The 21,729-nt window shown below is 51.5% G+C and overlaps 2 protein-coding genes across 12 annotated transcripts in view; both read right to left on the bottom strand.

Annotated features, from left to right (window-relative positions):
- Positions 1–413: 413 nt before the first annotated feature.
- Grwd1 (glutamate-rich WD repeat containing 1) lies at positions 414–6,185 on the bottom strand. 3 transcript variants are annotated; one of them, NM_153419.2, is made up of 7 exons: positions 5,786–5,980; positions 5,483–5,600; positions 5,173–5,335; positions 2,971–3,184; positions 2,717–2,859; positions 2,332–2,529; positions 414–1,284 (listed from the first exon to the last, which is right to left on the bottom strand). In NM_153419.2, exons 1-7 carry the CDS (start codon positions 5,970–5,972, stop codon positions 967–969), a joined length of 1,341 nt encoding a protein of 446 aa, NP_700468.2. In that variant the 5' UTR covers positions 5,973–5,980; the 3' UTR covers positions 414–966. The 3 variants fall into 3 exon arrangements, 2 of the variants coding, with proteins under 2 accessions (NP_700468.2, XP_017177401.1); XM_017321912.2 differs by having other exon boundaries at positions 421–1,511; positions 5,786–6,185; NR_152183.1 differs by lacking the exon at positions 5,483–5,600 and having other exon boundaries at positions 417–1,284.
- Positions 6,186–7,073: 888 nt separating this feature from the next.
- The window catches only part of Grin2d (glutamate receptor, ionotropic, NMDA2D (epsilon 4)), a 39,312-nt gene continuing 24,656 nt past the window's right edge, over positions 7,074–21,729 (bottom strand). For 7 of the 9 annotated variants that reach the window (XM_011250802.2, XM_030242150.1, XM_006540631.4 and 4 more), the window contains 3 exons: positions 9,830–10,017; positions 9,440–9,672; positions 7,074–9,278 (listed from right to left, as the gene is read on the bottom strand). In XM_011250802.2, the coding sequence (XP_011249104.1) occupies positions 7,971–9,278; positions 9,440–9,672; positions 9,830–10,017 (1,729 nt within the window). In that variant the 3' untranslated portion in view covers positions 7,074–7,970. The remainder of the gene's footprint in view (positions 9,279–9,439; positions 9,673–9,829; positions 10,018–21,729) is intronic. The other 2 variants (XM_030242152.1, NM_008172.2) reach the window with 2 other exon arrangements.

Raw genomic sequence — 21,729 nt, forward strand, 5'->3', positions numbered from 1 at the left:
CGGCTCAGCACTGCAGAGGGGGAGCCAGGGAGGCTGGCCAGGCAGGGCACTGGGCTGCGGCCCAGGCAGACTAGAGAGGACAGTGCAGATAATGGGTGGGAGGCAGGGAGGGACAGGAGAGATCAGGAACATGGGAAATAGAGGCATCTGAAGGGCACGGATGGCTTAGGGAACTCAGCAGGAAATACTGAGTAAGTGATAAAGGGGAGGAAGTGTGGGTTCTCAGCTCCCCTAGGATGATGCCTTACTGAGCCAGGGGTCCAGAAAGAAACAGAGTTACTCATTCGGAGCCAGACAACATGGGAAAGCCCAGAGGGTGAGAGTCGCATGGGTGAAGGGCTGCAGGGGACAGCTCTATACCAAACCCCTCCCTACCACCATTAGGTTTCTCACAGCAAAGAAGCTCAGAGGACTTGTAGCTTGGTGTCTGGGGCCTTATTGTGGTCCTTTATTACAGCAGAAGCCCCAGACCCTCCTCCAGTACAGTAGTGGTCAGCACAGGAGGGCACCCCAGATGGCTCCCTACTTGGATCTCAACCAAATCTAACTGGCCAGAAGGCAGAGAGAGAATTAAATTCCACTGGAGTGACACAGACCCAGACTTGGCCCAGCTATGGCAAAACCCTTAAAGTTCCTGAAGTTGATCAACAGCCAGAATTAGGTCCCTGGTCAGAGGTCCTTGGGGTCAAGCCAGGAGTCAACACTGACAAAAATCTCATCCTGAGGCCGTATCTGGGACAGGCAAGGATCTTTGCCTGCACCTAGTCTTTGGTGTAAGGCAGGGCCAAGGGTCAATCCAAATCCTTAGAGATACCAGGTCAGTAGAGTCCGTTCCTTCTGTTCCACGTAGGCCAGTTGAACAAGTCTTCCTTCCTGAGGTGCAGTCTACAGGCCTAATGATCCTTGCCAAGTTAACCGATCCAGTTCCCATGTGGAGCCAAGTCTTGAGGCCAAGTGTTGGCCACCTCAAACACTGATGGTGCGGAAGACGGTGAAGCCTGACAGGGCGGTGCTGATCAGGACCCCCGGGCACTGTGGGTGCCAGTGTAGCTCCTTCAGGTCAGTCTCACCTTGGTGCACGAACAGCAACTGCTGGGGGAGTGCCGCCAGCCCAGGGTCTGTCTCTGTCTCCCCCGACTCTGGGTCCCGTTCAACTGCCAGGTCCCATTGTGTGATCTGGTTGTCAGCACCTGAGGCTGCGAAGACCCCACTGTCCTGAGGGTGCCATTCAACAGAGGTCACGGGGGCCATATGTTGCTTGAAGGTGGCCACAGGGGAGCCAGACTACAAGAGAGTGTAGGAGTCAGACCTCAGTGTGAGTACCAGACTCTGTCTCAGAAGCCCCTCCCATACCCATACAAAGCCAGGGCCCAGGAAAGAAACACGGGGAAAGGACAGAGGTAAGATGACTTATCCTTGGGCTGCTGGAAGCTTTCATACAAATCAGCCTCCTAACAAGGTGACAGGAGCCTGCCCATGCATGTCGCTGAACATGCCGCACCATTCCTTGCCTATAACAAGAACAGAGGGGTGGTCCCTCCAACACATGCTTGGCTGATCTTTTAAGGTTGAAGCCTTAACAGGAATTTAACAGTTTCCTTAAGCTCCCTGATGCTACCAAAAGACAGCACCTAAGTTAGAAGAAGTGGTGCTAGGAACACAAGTCCCTGGGGACGTTCGTTTGGCATGGAGGACTGCACCTCCCTCTGGAAGCTTCCCCAGGACGACTCTATAGAACTAATGAAACTGGAAGAGGCTGACGTCATGGTGATGCAGGGAAGGCCTGGAGCCAGGACAGGCCTGGCTTCCTCTAGAGCTTGGAAATGCCTCTTCCACCGGCCTAGAATACTGATCAGCTCTACAGCCAACTCTTAACTTAGCTGTGATGTCACCTCTGCTCCTGTTCCATATCTTAGTTTCCTTTCCTATAAGGAATGAATGGGGCTCAAAATCCCAACTAACGCTGAAGCAGACTAAAACACACTACAATTCCCAGCAGCCCAAGGCCATGGGCTACGTGGCCAGCTGTATCTCTGCCAAATGGGCAAATGACAGTTACAGTCTCTGAACTGCCCAGCTGGTGTGGGGGCAAAACCACTGGGTACCTCCCAGTGCAGACAGCAAGAAAGCAAGCAGGGCCACGTGTGAACGGGAAGACAGATGTATCGGGTGCTCAGAAGTCTCAGGAATAGAACAGAGAAGAAGGGGAGAGATGCGCAGGGTTGAGGGAGTGACCCCTCTGCTCACACCCACATCCTGCGGTGCCTACCTTCTCACCAGGATTTAATGCCCAGAGCTTCCCAGCCCTTAGGAACCCAGCTGGGAAGATACCTTAAACTGTCGCAGGTCCCAGACTTTGAGGGCACCATCATCCCCACCGCTGAGCAGGAAGGGCTCCCTGCGGCTCCAGCTGATGACATTAACATCTCCATCATGGGCAGTGGCTGTGGTGAGCATGCAGGCCTTGCCTGGGGCTGCTCGGATGTCCCAGATGCGAATAGAGGCATCAGCAGAGCAGGAGGCAAACACCTAAGTAGGGTCCAACAAGTTACAACTGGAAAGATGCCCTAACCCACAGGCTGCACTGTCATTCACTGTCTCCTTGTCTGATCAGGGCCCAGTTTGGGTCCCCTTCCCTCCCAAGCCAGGGTTCAGGTTCCTAACCTGCCCTCATCCCCATCAGACCTACATGCCTAGGCCTCCAGCCTTTCCTCACCGTGTCCTCAGTTGGTGACCACTGCAGATCCTCCACAGACCGTGTGTGGCCCACAAACGGCCTCTGGTCCACATTCCAGGAACCACCCTCCGTGGGTGTCCAGAGGTGGACGTTCTTCTGACAGTCACCAGTCAGCAAGCGGCCTAGACAAGGGTTAGGAGGTCACCTTACCCACCTGGAGGGAAAGGCACTTCTTGCCTTTCCAGGAGTCCTACGACCCATCCTCCCTGAACCATGAGAAAATCCAAACTCACCGGGCACCCGAGGGGACCAGTCAAGAGCAAAGCCCTCTCCCATGTGGCCAGCAAAGGAGAAGATGGGTTTTATTCGGGCCTGCTCATCTCGGAGGAAGATGGCCAGGGCCTGGGGGTCATCCACCACCTGCAGGAGCCGCCGCAGTGCGAACACCTCCACTTGGCCCTTCTCTGACCATACTCCAGCCACAGGTTCCTCCCCCAGCCAAGATACCTGCCAGAGGGGTACACAAAACAAAGAGGGGAGAGGCCTAAGGTTAGACAATAGACCCCCAAAACTATAACCTTGGCATGTCTACAGACAAATATAGTCCCCAGACAGCTTTGTAGGAGGAAACTACATGCTCCCAGACCAGCTGATGGCCAGGTCACCTCCTGGCTCTGGGAACAGAAACAGCAAAAGGATGAAGCTCAAGCTCCCAGTGGAGTTCTAGAAAACACTGCGGGTTCTACCGCTCTCACGTCCTTCCCCCTCTACAGTCACTCCAAGATCCTTAAACTGCCCTATTACCATAGACAACACATTCCTCTGACCATCTCCACGGTGGCTAGTTTTATGTCAACTTGACATAAACTAGAGTAATCTGAGAGAAGAGCTTCAATAGAGAAAAAGCCTCAGAGACATAGGGCTGCAGGCAGTAGGACGCTTTGTTAATTAGGAGGGCCCAGTCCATTGTGGGTGGTGCCAGCCTTGGGCAGGCGGTCCCAGATTCTATAAGAAAACAGCTTAGTTGGGCAGTGGTGGAACACAACTTTGGGAGGCAGAGGCAGGCAAATCTTTGCGTTCGAGGCCAGCCTGGTCTACAGAGCTAGGTCCAGGACAGCCAGAACATACAAAGAAACCCTGTCAAACAAAACAATATGAAAAAGACTGAAACAAGCAAGCTGAGTAAGCCATGACAAGCAGGCCAGTAAGCAGCACCCCTTCATGGCCTCTGCATCAGTCCCTGCCACCACATTCTTGCTGTTTCAGTTCCTGTCCTGACTTCCTTTGGTGATGAACAGTGATGTGGAGGTGTAAGCCAAACAAAGCCTTTCCTATCTAAGTTACTTTTGGTCACCGCATCTTATCACAGCGTTAGTAACCCTAACTAAGACATTCACCTTCAGTCTAAAACATTGAGACCCATGTTTGGCTGTCTCCTTCCTCACACCCATCTACGCTGCGCCTCTCAAAACTTTTCTAACCACCTGTACTGTGGCCACCCTTCCCGTGAGTTGTTCCTTATGTAATCAAACACTTTTGGCTCTCTGCAGTCAATTTTCCACACAGAAGCCAGCGGGAGCCTCTGAAAACAAGTACCAGACCAATCACTCCTCTACTTTACGTCCTCCACTTATTCCTAATTTCTCCTGAAGCAGAAACCAAGACTTACATTAGCCCACAAGGGCAAAGCAACCAGTCTTCCAGGCGCTCACCCTGCACATCTGTCACTGTCCCCGCTTAGTCTATTCTGCTCCACACACAGTCGCCTCTCCAGTTTCCCCTGAGATTCTGAATCATGTGTGCCAGGTGCACCCCAGGGTCTTGGCACTTTCGTTTTTCTTCTCTGCAAATCTGTTTCCACAAACACCCCAGCCCTGACACTTGCTGCAGGTCTCTAGTCCAAGAACACCGACTTACCCAGTCCTCCTCAAATTCACCATTTACAAAAAACAACTCTACCCTAGGAACACCCTTATACTACCACACTCAGCATCTTGTAACAAACTACAAGCTTTCTCTTGTTCCCTTTCCCACTAGTATGTTATGTTCATGGGCCCAGAGCTTTCTGTCTACAGGCTAAACCTTCTGGGAATAATGTAACAGATACAGGTCCAACAGAGACAGGTCCAGCTACGGGTTGGCTTTTGCTCTACATGCTCCTTGTATACCGTCTCCCTTTTTTGCTCATCTACCTGATCATAAAGTGCTCTATTTATTGAACTTGAGGTGAGCGCTCTACCACTAAGCTGCCTTTGAACTCATTCTATCCTGCCTCAGTTCCTAAGCAACAGCTCAGTAACACCCTTGCGTTTCACCACAATCAGGAGCTGTTTCAGCCTTTATTATCTGTTTATCAGCTCATAGAGTGAAAATGTCTGAAAATGAGGGGGGAGGGAGAGAAGCTGAGGGGCTGGAGGAGGTACTGAGAGACATTTGGATCTAGGGGGAGGGGTGTGCTGCAGAGAATCCTTAACAAGCCCCTGGAAAGACTGTACCCGAACTCGGTTGATGCCACCGTAGTGAGGAACCATGGCCAGTTCCAGCTGAGGTTTCTGCTCCTCCTCATCCTCTTCATCTTCATCTTCCTCATCGTCATCACTGCCCTCTGAGGGTGACGGCCTGGTGCCATGGAGATTGTGCATCCGAAGCATCATCAGTCTGGGGAAGCAAATACGGGTTAGAAACTGAGTGCCGGGATGTTGAAGGAGGAGGGAGGCTGGGGTCCCAGACTTTTAGGTCTGGCATTAGCAGAGAGCCCTAATGCGTGGGGCCTTGTGGATGTCTTGCAAAGGTCCTGGGTCTCACCTATTGCTCTGGGCGCTCTCCGCCTGGGTTCCCGCACACAGGTAAAGACTGAGAGGGAGCTCTGTCCGGTTGTCGCCCAAGTGATCTCGAACTATGTCAAAGCTGAGACAAGGGGCGCCTAGGGATGGGCGGGGAGATTAGAGTTGCTGAGTAGGAACGAGAGACTGGGAACTCGGCCTCCACCTCCTCCAAAGGCCGGCAGTCTGCAGGGTCACAATCCTCAGACTCCAGACCCTTCGTCCCCCAGACCCCAAGACAGGCCTTTCATTTCCCTGGACCCGAGAGTCAGGTCCCTCTGCCTACCAGTTTGCGCACGATGGTACAGCACGTAGGCCTCTTCATCCATTACCAGCTCCTCTCCCTCGCTCAGTGGCGGCCCTCTGCCGGGCAGGTAGACCTGGGATGGGCCTTCGGTTCCTGGGTCGCAGGTTTCAGCCTCCATGGGTTCTCCGGTTTCACACGTGCGACTCCGGCCCTTGCGCGCCGCCATCTTCGAACCTTCTTGCCCCGGACGCGAAGTGAGAGCGTCACTTCCGGGTTTCACCTCCCACAGTCTAAGACCCGTCCCACTGTACTGTTACCTTGGAAACCTGTGAACCAGCCAGAAGAAGGTAATGCGCAGAGAGATGGCCGCCACAAAGTAACCGCGTCCTGGCTCAGTGAGAAGACTTATATTAGGAGCAATTTTGTCTTTCGTGTGACCTTGGGGAATTCTTCCGCGCAGCAATGGCAAGACCTTCTGGGAGTTGTAGTTCTACAGAAGTCCTCGGCTTCAGAGCCCTCTCCATCTTCCACCTTTCATTCCCAGGGTTGTCTTTCCATTTAGTTAATTATTCATGTATGTAAACGAGCACTTACTGGCAAGGAGACTGGGCTTCTGTTCCCCGAGGACCTTTAAGGCCGATTTCTTCTCCTCTCCTTGTTATGATGGTTTTAAATTATTTCAAAATGCTTTAGGGTAGACAGGCTGGACATTATGTATAAGTTAGTGGATTGGATCTATCCTCCAGGGGCAGACCATTTCCCAACCAGGCATTCCCAGGGCAGCTCTGGTCAGCAGGCACTTAATCAGAAAGTCTCTCTTGAGGCTGCTGCTACAACTGAGTCAGCTCTCTTTATCTACCCATGTACACCCGAGTTTTGGTTAATTGGAGTAATGAAATATTGGAAACAGATCCTCACTGGTGAGATTAAGGAGATTCAAGGCGTGGGTTGGCCACTCTCCATTTGCATAAAATAACCCATCAAATCATTCTTGCCAGTAGCAAGGAGTAGGTCTCTAGATTTGGTCCTAATTTGTGCATCCCTTTTTGTATCTCTACTCTTGGGGGTGTTGTCTCTGCCCTGTCACCTCTCCACCCCTCTCCCCTGGACTCTTGCCGCTTCCTGGGGTTGACTGTGCTTTCCCCAATCTCCTGTTTTCTAGGACTGGGGACTGAACTCAGGGTGTTATGAATATTACAACACCCTGCCTCCGCTACACCACCAGCCCAGTTTCTGTTGTCTGACTGTCCTCCCTAAGGACTCAGTTCTCAGTTTCCATTTTTCTCCAGAGAAGTTGAAGGGACAGACACAGAACTCAGGCTTGGACTGAGGAGGCGTAAAAACATGGTTTTATTCCAAACACTGCAGTGTAGGAGCGGGAGAGGGGAGGAAAGGTCAGGTGTGGGCTCCCAGACCCTCCTCTCAGCCCAGCCTCAGACCCTGCTGAAATCTGGGAAAGGAGACCTGGGGGTGGAGTGTCTGCTGGATTATCACTGAAGGGTCACAAATAAGGGCTGGACTTGAAGATGTGATTGGTGGCATCTGGGGTGGTAGGTGAGTGGGGGGAGACAGGTAAAGGTAGGACTTTCGTGGAGGAGAGGTCATAGGTCAGAGCCAACAAGGATCTAAAAGGGAGGGGTCATTGAGGTCTGACATGAAGGGTCACAGTCTGGTCGGGGCACAGTCTGGGGTCAGATGATCATTTTAGGTGTTGGAAGTCACAGTCTGGGGTCAGGGGTTTCTGTGTGGCGGGGCCAAGGTCTGGAGTCACAGTTTGGCATACGCGTCTCACAGTTTTGAGTCCTGATGAATGAAAGGTTAAAAACAGGCTCCCCTAGAGGTGTGTCTGGGGCTAGGGAGCTGCACAGTGATGTGAGGGCCATGGCCCGGAGCGTAGGGGTGGGGCGCGGCGTGACCCCCCCACACCTCCCGCCAATCAGGTGACGTTAAAAAGCCCTTTTCGGGTTTAAAAAAGAGTCGGTGGGCTCCAAGAACCCCGCCCCCTTGCTCTCAGGATGGGTGAGATTTGGGCGACCGAGTCCCCTCTGGCTCATAGTTCCCCCAAGGCAAGGGGGTGGGGCGCAGGACGCTGCTCCAGGCGAGGTCCAGCCAGGTCCGTTTCTGTCCTTCCCAACCCATGAGGGTCTTGTCCACTTAGCGCGTCCCCTCGGGTCGTGGCCTGCGCTGACCGAGGGGGCGGCGGGGGTGGGGGGCCCGAGCCGCGTCATACCTCGGACTCCAGGCTGGAGAAGTGCGCAGAGCCCCTGCGTGTGCCCAGGTCCCCGCCCCGGTGTCTCCGGTGAGATGCGGTGGGCAGGGGCGGCCCCCAATGCGCAGCGTGCGGACAGCGGCGCGCGTGGCGCGAGGGCCCGGTGAGCCTGCGCGTGGGGGCCGCCCGTGGGCAGGAGCTCAGGTCCTCCAGCGAACGCGAGGTGGGCGCGGGCGGCGGGAGGTCCCAGCCACCCGCCGCGCGCCTGTGTCGGTGGTGGTGCGGTGCGGCGGCGGGCGCACGGTGCGAAGCCCGGGGGCGGTGCGGGTGCGGTCGCGGACAACCACAGCGCGCCCGGCGCCGGGGCGGTGGCCCCGCAGCCCAGGGTGGAGGCGGAGGCGCCCACCAGCCACCGTCTAGGCCGTCGTGCGAGCAGCTGAGATGGCGTGGTGGCGGTAGCAGCTCCAGGCTGGCGCAGTGGCGGCAGTGCCATGCGGGGCCGCCGCGCGGGGGCAGGTAGTCCCAGCTACCAGCGCGCCAGCCCCCGAGCTTGTCAACCGACCAGTAGCGGCCGGGCGGCGGCCCGAGGCGCTCCGCATACGGGTAGGGGAAGTCGGCGAACCACCAGGGCTCCAGGCCACCGAGCGACGCTCCGCCCAGGCTCTCCGAATCCTCGGAGTCCGAAGGCGAAGGCTCGAGGTCCAGGTAGGCGCACGGTGGTGGCGCGGCGCGGCGCGGCGGTGGTGCGGTCGGGGCCCCAGCGCTCGGGCCGCCCGCGCCCCCACCCAACAGCGGCTGGCTCTCGGGGTCAGAACGCGGCCAGCGCGAGGGCGCGGGCGGGCTCTCGTCCTCGAAAGCCAGGCGGCACAGTGGCGGCCCGACGGCGGCGGCTGCGGCGGCAGGCGGAGCGGGCGGAGATGGGAAGCCCGGGAAGGCGCCGGCGGGGGGCTCGGCCGGCTCTTGCTCGCGCACGATGGCGAAGTAGGAAGGTGGTGGCTTCTGTGGGGGCTGTGTGGTGGGTGGGGACAGTGGGCGTCCGGCTGCGCCTCTCGGTGCCGCGCGCGCCTCGCCGAGGCCCAGCCCCTGCGGCTCGATGGGGCCGTAGTATCGGTGGAAGCCGTCGGCTAGCGCTGCGCCCCCCGGGGGCCCTGTGCCCTTGGCCCGGCGCCAGCGGTCGGCGGCTGCGCGCTCTCGGGGCACGAAGGGTGCGGGGCCAGGGGGTGGGCGAGCGGCGGGATACGCCGGACTGGGCAGCGGCTGCGGCGGTGGCGGGGGTTTGGCCGGCGGCGGAGCAGCCTCAGCGCTGCAGCAGCTGTACATACCCTGTGAGAGACGGTGAGGGGTCAGCGGGTTGCCTGTACCCACTACCTATTCCCTATGCACTGGGCCTTGCCCGCGACCCCCATTAGTTATGTCTGACACCTCTTTCTCACTTTCCCACTCCCCTTCTCTGCAGGCCCCTGCCTCCTCGCTCCCTTTCTTACCCTGGAGAAGGCCAGTAGGAAATCCATGCGGTGGGTGGGCCCCAGACAGTGCCGCAGTCGCCAGTACACAAGGTGTTCCCAGGCGAAGACCAGCAAGGAGAGGCCCATGGCCACGAGGAGCATGTAGAAGACACCTGCCATGTTGTCGATATCCAGCTTGCTGCTCATCACCTCGATTTTGTCGTTGTGGCAGATCCCTGAAAGCCACAGCCGCTCCAGCATCTCAATCTCATCTGAGGATGAGGTCAGAGTCACTTATTAGGAGCACGCTCTCCTCAGATACAGAATCCAGGCCCCAGACCCTTCCAATCTTGAAAACCCTCCTCCCCAGGACCGAGGGCCAGCCCTCCCCTCTTCCAGAGTAGGACTTCATGCCCAGCCTAGCCGCACCGTCCCCCAGGAACTGCAGCAGCGCCAGGTCGATGGGCCTCTTCCAGCGGGAGCCCTTGTGTAGGGCGATGCCATAACCAGTGGTGGCGAAGACCTTGCCTGAGCCGATGGTGACCAGCTTGCAGCCCTCATCCTTTCGGGCCATGTAGTTGAGCACTGCTGCGTCATAGATGAAGGCGTCCAGTTTCCTGAGGACAGGGGCATGAAAGACAGGGTCAGTCTCATTTAGATGGCCTCACAGCCCTCCAGGAACACCTTTCACCCAGAACCTGCAACTGCCCAGGATCGCCTGAGCAGATATTCCCTGTGCCTCTTTCCAACATTGGGAAAAGAAGCATTATTGTAAATGCCACCAAGCCCAAGTTTTTGCAGAAGTGATAGTGCCTGGTGGGAAGGCGGTGCTGCAGAAATGACAGCCATTGTAACTGTCACGGGAAAAGGCTCTTAATCCTCATTGTATCTTTCCAAAGAAGATACTGGTTTGGTTTGTTCCTCTCTGTAGTCTTGGCTGTCCTGGAACTCACTCTGTAAACCACTCTGGCCTGGAATTTATAGAGATCCACCTGTCTCTGCCTCCCAAGTGCTGGAATTAAAGGCCTGCACCACCACTACCCAGTGGGTTGTGTTTTTAATGGCAAACTCACTTTTAAAAGGTCCTAGGGACTGAGGATGTAGCTCAGTGGCGGTAACATGAGAGTTCACAGTCACTTATAATTCTGACTTCTGCAGTTACCTGCACCCATGTGACACACTCACATAGATACATACATTAAAACATTTTTTTTGTTTGTTTTTCGAGACAGGGTTTCTCTGTGTAGCCCTGGCTGTCCTGGAACTCACTTTGTAGACCAGGCTGGCCTTGAACTCAGAAATCTGCCTGCCTCTGCCTCCCGAGTGCTGGGATTAAAGGTATGTGCCACCACGCCCGGCTCTAAAACATATTTTTAAAAGGCCTTTCATTGTATTAATTGAACCCAGCCCCTGTATATGCTAGGCCATCACTCAGACTGAGCCAGGCCCTGAGACCTCACTGGAGTGCTAGGCAGGCTCCCTACAGCCCATGGTCGCGCAGTAGAAAGAGGTGTGACACTTAGCAGGGAATGACAGAGTCAGTACTTATATTTGAGCTGTATTGCGCTGCTTACCGTTCTGTCAGACACTGATTCATTTAACCCTCACAAGGTAGTTGTAGTACTGAAAACTTTGTATCTGTTTTTCTTTCCAGAGGGAAGATCGGGAAGTCAAGTCATCCCCAAGTGTGGGGAGCACTACCGACCTTCCCCCCTAATCTCAGCTTCTGGAGACTGCCAGCCCCAGGGAACTGGCACCTGCTTGTTCTCATTCCCAGCCCGGCCATGGCACACACAGAATAAGTTGTGTGAATGAGGCCGGGTGGTGGTGCCACCCACCTTTAGTTCCAGCACTTGAGAGGCAGAGGTAGGTGATTCCTGAATTCAAGGCCGGCCTGGTCTATAGAGTGAGTTCCAGGACAGCCAGGGCTACACAGAGAAACCCTGTCTCAAAAAACAAAACAAAACAAAACAAACAAACAAAACAAAACAAAACGAAACAAAAAAGTTGTGTGAATGAATAGTCCACATCAGTATATGATATTTGTGATCTGACAGGCAGAGAAGTCCAGAGTGTATTAATAAAACCGGACTTGGAATCCCAGTTATATGGTAACTCCATGTTTTAATTACTTTATTTTGGGTTTTTGAAAAGGATTTTATTTTTAATTACTTGCATATATGAGGGGTATATTGCATGTTCATGCAGGTGCCTGGGGAGCCCAGGAGGAGAGTTAGGAACTGAACTCAGATCCTCGAAGTACACACTTGGAACTGTTGAGACACCTCTCTGTTGCAGGATATTTGATTACACTGGGAACCCCCTGTGTTATTTACTGAAAATACCTGTTTTTAGTTGTGTGGCTCAGCCCTTAGCACACACCTTTAATCCCTCTGGCTAGGAAGTCCCAAACAGTGAAGGTCAAGTTAGTTCATAGAAGGAAGCACCCATGTTTGAAAGGGATGTCTAATTGAGTGGCAGACAAAGTGACGAATCAGAGAAAGATTTGACAGGATAGGATATGTCCGAGTCTCACAAGAACAGGAAAGGGACACTACTTAGAGTAGAGTGGGAGAGGAAAAAAGAAGAGGCAGGGTTACTGGGTCAGTGGGTCAGTCGTACAGAGACAGGCTGAAGAGAGAACAAGCTAAACAGAGGTGATGACAGAATGAACCAGAGAGTGAGAAGGAGCCAGAAGACCAGAACATATTGCTGGAGTTAGTTTGAGGCCACACAGAGCAATTCAAGAGAAAACTGAGAGAAGCCAGATTGAAGCAGTCAGCCTGGCGAGGAGTCTGAGCCACAACAGCTGGGTTGAGTGAGCCAGCCAGAGCTCAGAAAGAACCAGAAAGGGTGAGCTTACTCACAGTCAGTCTCAGAGGCTGAAAACATTCTAGGCCTAGATTAGAAGTACAGAGGTTAGAAGCTTCCAGGACTAGGCCTAGGTTAGCAGACTAAGGCAGTAAGCCTTGGAGACAACAGTATGTATCTCTCTAACTCACTTTATTTTTGTGTTACTGGGAATTGAATACAGGACCTATATATGATAGCTAAGCAATCTACTGAGCTACATTCAAAATTAATTTATTTAAAAATTTTTATATATTTATATGGATGGGTGGGCATGGCTTGTACATGGAGGTTGGGGGACAACCTGCAGGAGTTGGTCCTTCCCCACTCTACCACATGGGTTATGGGGATTAAACTCAGGGCTTCAGCCTTGGCAGCAAGTCCTACCTGCTGAGCTATCTCGTGGCCTTCCAATTTTTTTTTTTGCAATGCATGTGAGCATGCCCAGGTGTTTGTAGGTACATAAATGATGTCTGTGGAGGCTAAAGGACAGCCTTGAGTATCAGCCTTGGACCACAGTCACCTTCTTTGAGACATGATAGACATGATGTCCTTTTTTTGTTTGTTTTCTGAGACATGGTCTCCTTATATACCTCTGGCTGGTCTGGAACTCACTCTGTAGACCAGGCTAGCCTGAAACTCAGAGATCCATTTGTTTCTGCCTCCTGAGTGCTGAGATTGGACGGACGCATGCACCTCCATGTCCAATGAGACATAACAATCTACTAGCCTAGACCTTACCAAGTAGGCCAGACCTGCTGACTAGAAAGCTTCAGAGACCTGCCTGTCTAGATGTCCTGGCACTAGGGTCACCACTCCGGGCGTTCTACTGGTTCTGAGGATTGAACTCCGGTCCTTGTGTGTGCAAGGCAAGAACTTTCCTGACTGAGCCGTAAGCTCAGACCCAGAATTACTTTATTTGGAGGCAGGGGTCTTGCAAGACTGCTGACATTGGCCTTAAACTTCACATCCACCTGCCTCAGCCTCTTGCCCTCCATGCTTATTCTTTCAATGGCATCGATACTGGGGTGAAATTCTGGTCAAGTTTCTTGCAGTCCCCAGATAACTTCTAAGAGGGAGGGGCTTCCCTTTGTCTAGTGTTAGCCATGGCACGATGGAGCCTGCGCATGAGCATGGTAACCACTGTCGAGTCCTTGAAATGTGGCCAGTGTGACGAGAAGATAGAGTTTTAGATGTTATTGTCTTGATTTTTTTTTTTTTTTTTTGGTTTTTTGAGACAGGGTTTCTCTGTGTAGCCCTGGCTGTCCTGGAACTCACTTTGTAGACCAGGCTGGCCTCGAACTCAGAAGTCCGTCTTCCTCTGCCTCCCAAGTGCTGGGATTAAAGGCGTGCGCCACCACGCCCAGCTAAATCAAAAATGCTAGTGGATAGAAGAGACTGTGAGAAAGCAAGATAAAGACGCGACTTTTCCATCAGTCTGTCACTGGCAGAGAGGTTCCATCTCCACAGGCGTGGGATTCTCCACTTCCTTGCCTGTAGGCACTTCTGCCTTGTAGGTAAACTGTAATCTCTCTCTAGGTTTCTCTTTGTTTAGGAAAATGCCCTTGAGGGCAAAAGAGTGAATTGCTCTCCACATATAAGTGGAAATAATTTGGTGTCTTCTCGGAGGAATGCGTGGGATGGACTCAAGGAGCATTTCAGAGAGAGCTACAAGGCAACACTTCCAAGATGGAAAGAGTGGAGGAGTCTCAGGGTCTCAGGAGGTGGAATCAGACGGCACCGACTTTCTAGTCTTTCATCCTAATGGAACCAAGAGCCTGGAGCTAAACATTTTCCACCACTGGGCTGCGTGTCAAGCCTAGCTTTTTTGTTGTTGTTGTTTTTTGGTTTGGGTTTTGTTTTTTTTTTTTTTTTTTTTTTTTTGGTTTTTTGAGACAGGGTTTCTCTGTGTAGCCCTGGCTGTCCTGGCACTCACTTTCTAGACCAGGCTGGCCTTGAACTCAGAAATCCGCCTACCTCTGCCTCCCGAGTGCTGGGATTAAAGGCGTGTACCCACTACCGCTCCGCTTTTTGAGATCTATTTTTTTATTGCTATATGTGTATGAGTGCATTGCCTGCATGTCTGTACAGCACATACATGCAGTTGCTGTAGAGGATCCTCTACAGGATCTCCTGGAACCGGCGTAACCGGTGGTTCTAAACCACTGTGTGGGTGCTGGCAACAGAACCTGGGCCTTGTGCAAGGACAGATGCTCTAACAGCAGGCCGGCTCCCCACACACCCCAGCACTCATTGTAACTATCTGCTCAGTTCTGTGACCTAATGCCTGCTTCCCTCCTTCAGCTACTTACTATCTGGAACTTCTCCCTCCTAAATCCTTACTTAAATTCAATCTTGGGCTGGAGATGTAGCTCAGTAGGTAGGGAGGGCTGCCTAAAACTGTGCTGGGAGGGGCTGGGATCACAACTCAGTGGTAGAGCACTTAAGTCAAGTGGGGGTGGGTTCTCAGACTTCAAAAGCCCAGGCCAGCCCCACTGCCCCCCCCCCCCCGCCTGTGAATCAGGACCTAAGAGCTCAGCTACTGCTCTGGTGGCATACCCATGTGCTTCCTGTCATGATTATCATGGACTAACTCTCTAAAACTGTCAGCAGCAACCCCCACCCGCCCCCAATTAAATGCTTTCTTTTTTAAGAATTGCCGTGGTTATGGTGTCTCTTCATAGCAATAGAACAGTAAAGCACCTAGCAATGTGCAAAGCCAGTCCATAGCACTGCAAAAATAAATTCCTATTTTCGTCAGGTGCTTCACTTCTGTTATCACTTGGGAAGGTGAGACAGGAGGACTGCATTGAGTCTGAGGTAAGCCCAAGCTGCTCGAGGATACCTTTGTGTAACAGTTTTCTCTGAGGCTGAAATAGTCCATTCTAAGTGGAAGCTAAGCAGAAAGCAAACAACCTAACAGCTTCAGGAAGTCCCTGAAACTGACTAGATTTCACTCTCACTAGGCCTTTCTCTGCCAGAGTAATCAATAAAATCCGAGAGTCCCTCTCAGAGGAGCCAAGCTGCAAACAAGACTCTTGAGACCAGACCAGCTGCCTGGAAGAAACAGAACCCAGCTGAGCTGTCTGGGAGAGGTTCAGAACAACTGAGGCACAAGAAAGGCTACTCTCCAACCGGAAGAGCTGCCTGCAGGCAGTGCAGTGGGCTCCATGTTCCCAGCTTTGTGAGCTGTCACCTTTGCTGGGATGGGCTTTGGTGATGATTCACTGAGTTGGACTTTGGTGGTATCCATACTTTGTCATGGGATCCCTCTCTGGGGTGAGTAGTTCTGTCTCCCCAGGAACAAGAACAGAACAGAAACAAAGATGAGTTGGGGAGGAGTGAGTATACGGTCCTGGCTGTGAGTAGCAAGGCATGCAACTGAGGCTAAGCAGCCTGGGGGAGCGGCACCCGTGGAGGGAATTCCAGTGGAGTTGTCCCTTCCTGTGTGGTGTGTGCTAGTGTGCCTTTGTGCTATGACAGCGGTTGTGTGATTCTTGCAGTGAGACATGCCACTAAGGCTGAGCCGTCAGTATTAGGAGGCTCTGTAGGAAGAGTCCCAGGATGGAGTCTTCATCTGTGTGGGATGTGGTGCCATGCCTGCTTGATGAGTGGGGTCCAACCATGTGACTATGGAGATGCCCTAAAAACTGTTAAAGGGGTAGAGGAAATTTTGCAGTCTTCATGATTAGCGCACAGGGGTTGACCCTGCTATTGGCAAGTAGCCGCAGAAGTTGCCTGGCTACGTCCTGGATTTAGAAGTGCACCTGAGGCCGAGATGGTGCCGAGCAGGAATTTATTGTTGCAAAGGAGCAATTGCAGCAGAGAGGGAGATGTGGCTAGCATCCTCTATGTTACCCTGATTTGGCGAGTGAATTAGATAAAGGAGAGGGTGAGGTGGAGATGCTGGCTTGCCACTGCCTAGGGCTTGGGGGCCAGGAAGAAAAGAGAACAAGTTAGGTCCATGCTCAAAAGCCCTTCCTGGTATCCAAGAACTTGGAATCCATGAGGAGATTCAGAGAGTGGGGAAGGGGAGAGCGTGTAAAAGCAGAAGATACCCGGAGGGTCCAACCTTTAGTAGGAGAAGAGGGAAAATCTGTGGTGGAGTCTTAACCGTGGCCCAGCATGAGACACCAGGGTGAGCAGGAAATGCTAGCTAGCACGTGAACTGCTAAAGTTAGGGAAGACTTAAACAATGAAAGAGCCAGGTACAGCCTGGCTTAGGAAAGAGCCCTGATGACCTGGCATAGGAAAGCCACTGGGGACACATGGTTATCACCATCTGAAGTCCCATAAATATCGGGCTGGAGGGCCATAGCAGAAGGAAAGATGCTATTGAGGGGAACTAGGACTAAGGGAAGCTGTGCTTGAACCCCAGTTCACTTGGCCAGACAGAACTGTGTTTGCAGAGGAGTTAAGGGAAAGGTTGATCAGGCCAGGACCTCAAGGTTGGATGGAGCCTTAGCAGCTTTGGTGGGGCAAGCTCGTAAAAACTAGGGCAGGTTTTGTCCGGCCCCAGGGACTTAGATGAGCACACAAGGAGTGTGTCGTTAACTGAGAGTGCAGCCTAGGAGATGAGACGCGGTCAAGCAGAGGAAAGAGGTCCGCCTGGGTTGCTCCAAGACAAATGTGGCGAGCCTGTGGAGTGCCTAAGGGGGGAAGTTGAGAGAAAACCAACTTGTGTCTAAGGAGCTGCTGGGGGGCTTTAAAGCCTGAGGAGCAGAATACAGAACCCAGAATACAGAACAATACGGATGAAGATGACCGAGCCTGTCTCGGGGTTGGGAATTGTAACTCCAGGCTAAGGAGGGTACATTTCCCTCCAGGAAAACATTATACTTGGGGTGGAAATGGTTTTCCCAGCTAGAGCATCCCCCAACAGCCAGGCATGATGAATAGGGTCCAACCCATGGCCACTCTGACCCAGGGAGGCAGTAGGTGCAGCAAGGGACACATTTGCCTTTGGCTCTGAGGAGGTCTGAGCCAGGCCCACTGAGTTTATCAGGTGTGGAGAAATGTCGGGAGCTCCGTGGAAAGCTCCAGGATATGTAAATGTAATGGTTCAGAGCGACTGAGGAGAGGAGGAGCTAGTTAACACCTGCTATCTGTAAGTGGTACCCAGCCTTGATCAGTAGAGGAGCAATGATACAAGCAGATGGAATCCTTCTGTGCTGTCATTAGTATCTTCCTGGTGTCACCTGGAAGTGTCACCTGATACTTCTGAGGTCAGATGACCACAGACTTTCTGAGGGCATCACCAAGGTCATCTTTGTAACCCACTATTTGTTGTGGGATATGGGGTGTTAATCAAAGATGTTCCTTGCCCTGCCTATCCTCTGGGAAAGATATGTATGTATGTATGTATGTATGTATGTATGTATGTATGTATGTATGTATTATATATTATATGTGAATATATTATATAAAAACATAATAAATACATAGTCACACACACACATATATATGTATATATGTATGTGTATATATATATATATATATATATATATATATATATATATACATATATGTAGAGAGAGATGGGGGGAAGATGGTGTTAACCTCTGAGTGTTTGGCAGATTTGGAAAGCCATTGGAGAGACAAGCAGCTACAATGATACTTCCACCTACCTTATAGTCCTTCTAAGGACTTGGTTAATTTAAAGGAAAGATGGATTGTTAAAACAATAGCTAGAGAGTTTAAATCCAAAGACACCCTTACACAGTTGGGAAAGGACACCCCCATAGGTCATAAAGTTACTGAATGAAAACCCCAGTGACTTCTGTGAGTTGTTGTCCAGGAAAGCCCCTGAGGCCCCACGGACCATAAAATCTGTAGATTGCTAATGCTGTTGGTTGTATGCAGAAGTAGACAGTAAGATCATATCCCTGAAGATACCGCTTGTGTAAGCTGGGACTTCCGGAAATGGAGAAATTAAGCTGGGACTGAATTGGAAGCTCCCAGCCCGCTGCACTCTCTGGCTTTCACCTGGCCAGAGGGGGCCATGTAGGCCGATGATGGAGAACTATCACCAATGCTCCTGCTTGGCTATGGACCCTGAGTGCTGAGATACTGTTATGCCAGGCAGGATGTGCCTGCTTGTGCAATAGTGGCACAGCCATTGGGTAACACCAATGGCCTTCCAATTGGAGGTAAGGCCTGCTCTGCAAGAGGGAGTTCACATCTGGTGCTGTAAGCTAGGACAAAAACCTGTGGCTGGGGAGGACAAGTTTCCAATGGAGAAACAATGAATATGGTTTTCCTGAATGGATGTGATGTGCCTGTCAAACTGCTATCTAAACGTGTGTGCTTACTCAACTCATAACCATTGGCGATGCTCTTAAGAACAAGTGGCCACGTCTATGCCACAGTGAGCTAATTCTTAGCCACAGGTGGACATCTCTCGTCACCCCCTCTAAGGCTCAGGGATCATTGTGGATGAGGGGGCAGAAAGGATGTAAGAAGGGGTGGGGGTGGCGGGTATGGAGGTTGGTGGAGTGCTGTATAACAAAGTTTTCAAGGACTGGAACATTCCGTCCTGCAGGGAAACTCCTTCAGCAGGAAGGCAAACAACTCAAATTAGCATCAGGAAGTCCCAGAAACTGACCAGATCATTAGGCACCTGCCTGTCAGACTAAGCAGTAAGAGCTGAGAGTCCCTCTCAGGAAGAAGGAAGCTGAGCTGCCAAGAGAGGTTTAGACCGACCGAAGCCCCTGGAAAGACACTCCCCAACCTGTGGGGCTGCCTGCAGGCTGTGCAGTGTGCTCCAAGGTCCTAGCATTTCCGAGCTGTCACCTGGGCTGGAGTGGGCCTTGGGGACACAGCTGTCTTTGAGTCACGTCTGCCCTTGTAAGCAACTCCTCAGTTATACTCCCGTGAGGCACCCAGTGAAGCTCTTGGGGTCACCAAGTTGGACTTGGGTGGTGTCTGTACTTTGGTTTGACACTGGCTGCCTATCTGTGGTGAGTAGATGTGTGTGTGTGTTGTGTCACCACAGGGAAAATCTTCTCACACAACAACCCTGTCTAAAATAGAATAAACAAACAGACCCCCGCCCCCAGCCATTTCTTACAGCTTTTGCTAGAGTGTATATAGAGTGTAGAGTGTAAATTGAAAACTAAGGCTTCCCTGCCTTTACTCTTGCTTTCCTGAGTGTTTGTTCCCAGCCTGGAGGCAGAAGGAGCTCAACATTGTAAGCAGCGCCCGTCTCTCCTCAGCACCCTCTGTCCAGTTTTCCTATGCCACCAGTCAGCTGTTGCTTACAGGTCCTGTGCCATGGGACACTGGCCACCCTGTTCCAGCCACGCTGGCCTTCACATCTTTGTACTGGCTGTTCCCTCTGTGGAAATTTCCCCAGACAGCAGCCCAACTCAGCCTCTGACTTCCTCCAAGTGTTTGTTTAGAAGAAAATTCTGGAGCCCTCACTTAACACCGAAGGCCTCTCCACGGGTTTTCCAAACTTGACCTTTTTATATTGCAAGCACACATCACCTGCACACACCCTGACATTTTACCCAGCTTGTATTCTGTTTCCCTCCACAGGACTTTAAGTTCCATAAAGGACTCTCCTGGTTTTGTTTTTTGTTTTGCCAACTTGGTACGAGTTAGGAGATAGCCTGCATAACTACAGGTGATGGCTGTTCACTGGTGCACACCGTTAATCCCCTGGCTCAACAACAAAGAAATGACAGGCTTCTCTTGGCCACTGTGGTGACCATGTGTGGCTATTTGTACTTGCATCTTGAGATTCAAGAAATCTGCATCTCAGGTGACAACCACATTTCAAGGGATGTCTTGCTGGACTACACGCATCTAATACTTTCCACCCACTGCAGGAACACGCAGCTCTATCGCATATGGCTGTCTCCTATACCATATGGAGAGTGCTAGTCTGGACACCCAAGAGAAGGTTTGGGTCTGCTCACTGCTAAGGCAGGGCTCAGCCCAGTGCCTAGCGCAAGAAGACCAACAGATATTTGGTGAGGGCAGAGGGATGAATGGACATATCAAAGCCTTTTCTGTTTCGTGTCGTGGGGGGTTTATCAAGCCTGTGTCAGTCCTGATCAACTATTTCCTTCTTTATTCCTTTCCATATTAGTATATGTGCATGTGTGTGTATGTATGTATGTATGTGTATACATGTGTGAGTGCATATGCATGTGCCTGTGTGTGCGAGTGTGTGTGTGCATGTATGTACATGTGTGCATGTGTGCATGAGTGCGCATGCACGTGTCTCTGTGTGTGTGTGTGCATGTAACCAAGTCCAGATGAGTCCCGGGTAGAGCCCGTGTTCAGCAGCCCTGTTCATATGCTCATTGGCACCAATTCCCTCCACTCCCAAATGTGCATAATAAATATTGATATCAATAAAAATACTAGAATAAACAGGGAGAGGAAGGTAAACAGGTGGAGTATTATTATCACTAACATTAGAGGAAGAAGATAAGATTTTGCAACATTAAACATAAACAGGATTCTATAAAAGACCCTACTATGCAATTTATAGAACACTAAGAACTTCTGAGACCAGAAGTGCCAGGTGCTTAGCGGAAAGACACTGAAAGTTCAAGGCCAGTCTGGTTTACAATATCAAAGTTCCAGCCATGCCAGGACCTACGGCAGTGAGGCCCCCACCTAAAAACAAAAACAAGCCAAAACCAAGAACAAAACCAAGTCTGAGACCAAAGAAATAAGTTCTTAGAAAATAAAAACACACTTAACCGGCGCATGGGCAAGAAGCTAACCTAACACGCATGAGAACCTGCCTCCACCCCCAAAAGACAACTGAGGGTGGCAAAGGACAATTATCAACTCCAGGAAAAAGAAGAACCATAGAACCACAGGTGGGGGAAGCAATCACTTTGCAGCCGCTGGGTTCCCTGGTCCTAACACAAACAAGGAGTGAGTTAGAATCACAATTATGGTTTAAATATGAGAATGAATATTTCATCGTGAGAAGGGGGTGCAAGATGGTGAAATTAAAAATCAAGGTTAGGAGGCTGAAGAGAGAAGGTTCAGCGGTTGGAGTTGGGGGCACTGACTATTCTTCCAGAGGACCCGAGTTCAAATCCCAGCACCCACATGGCAGCTCACAGCTTCCTGTAACTCCCAAGGTCTGACACTCTCACATAGACATACATGCAGGCAAAACCCCAATGCACAGAAAATAAAGGTAAAAGAATTTTTAAAAAAATCAAGGTTAGCAGAGGCTGGAGAGGTGGCTCAGTGGTTAAGAGCACTGACTGCTCTTCTAGAGGACCTGGACTCAATTCCCAGCAACCACATGGTGGCTCACAACCATCTGTAATGAGATCTGACGCCCTCTTCTGGGGTGATTGAGAAGAGTGACCTGAACTCACATATATAAAATAAGTACATAAATCTAAAAAAAAACCCAGAAAACCTAAATTAGCTTTACAAATGTGGTATTTGGAGATAAGGAGATACATAGCAAAATGACACAGCGAATGAGATGAATGTTG

Source organism: Mus musculus, chromosome 7, assembly GCF_000001635.26.
Source record: "Mus musculus strain C57BL/6J chromosome 7, GRCm38.p6 C57BL/6J".
In the NCBI taxonomy this organism is placed as follows: domain Eukaryota; kingdom Metazoa; phylum Chordata; class Mammalia; order Rodentia; family Muridae; genus Mus; species Mus musculus.

What these genes read in the sequence shown, in the direction of transcription:
- Grwd1 (NM_153419.2), bottom strand. Translation starts at nt 5,972, where the DNA reads ATGGCGGCGCGCAAGGGCCGGAGTCGCACGTGTGAAACCGGAGAACCC. An exon ending in GAGAGCGCCCAGAGCAATAG is followed by an intron (nt 5,336 to 5,482) that starts GTGAGACCCAGG and finishes TTGCTTCCCCAG; the next exon opens with ACTGATGATGCTTCGGATGC. An exon ending in GGTCACCAACTGAGGACACG is followed by an intron (nt 2,530 to 2,716) that starts GTGAGGAAAGGC and finishes GACCCTACTTAG; the next exon opens with GTGTTTGCCTCCTGCTCTGC.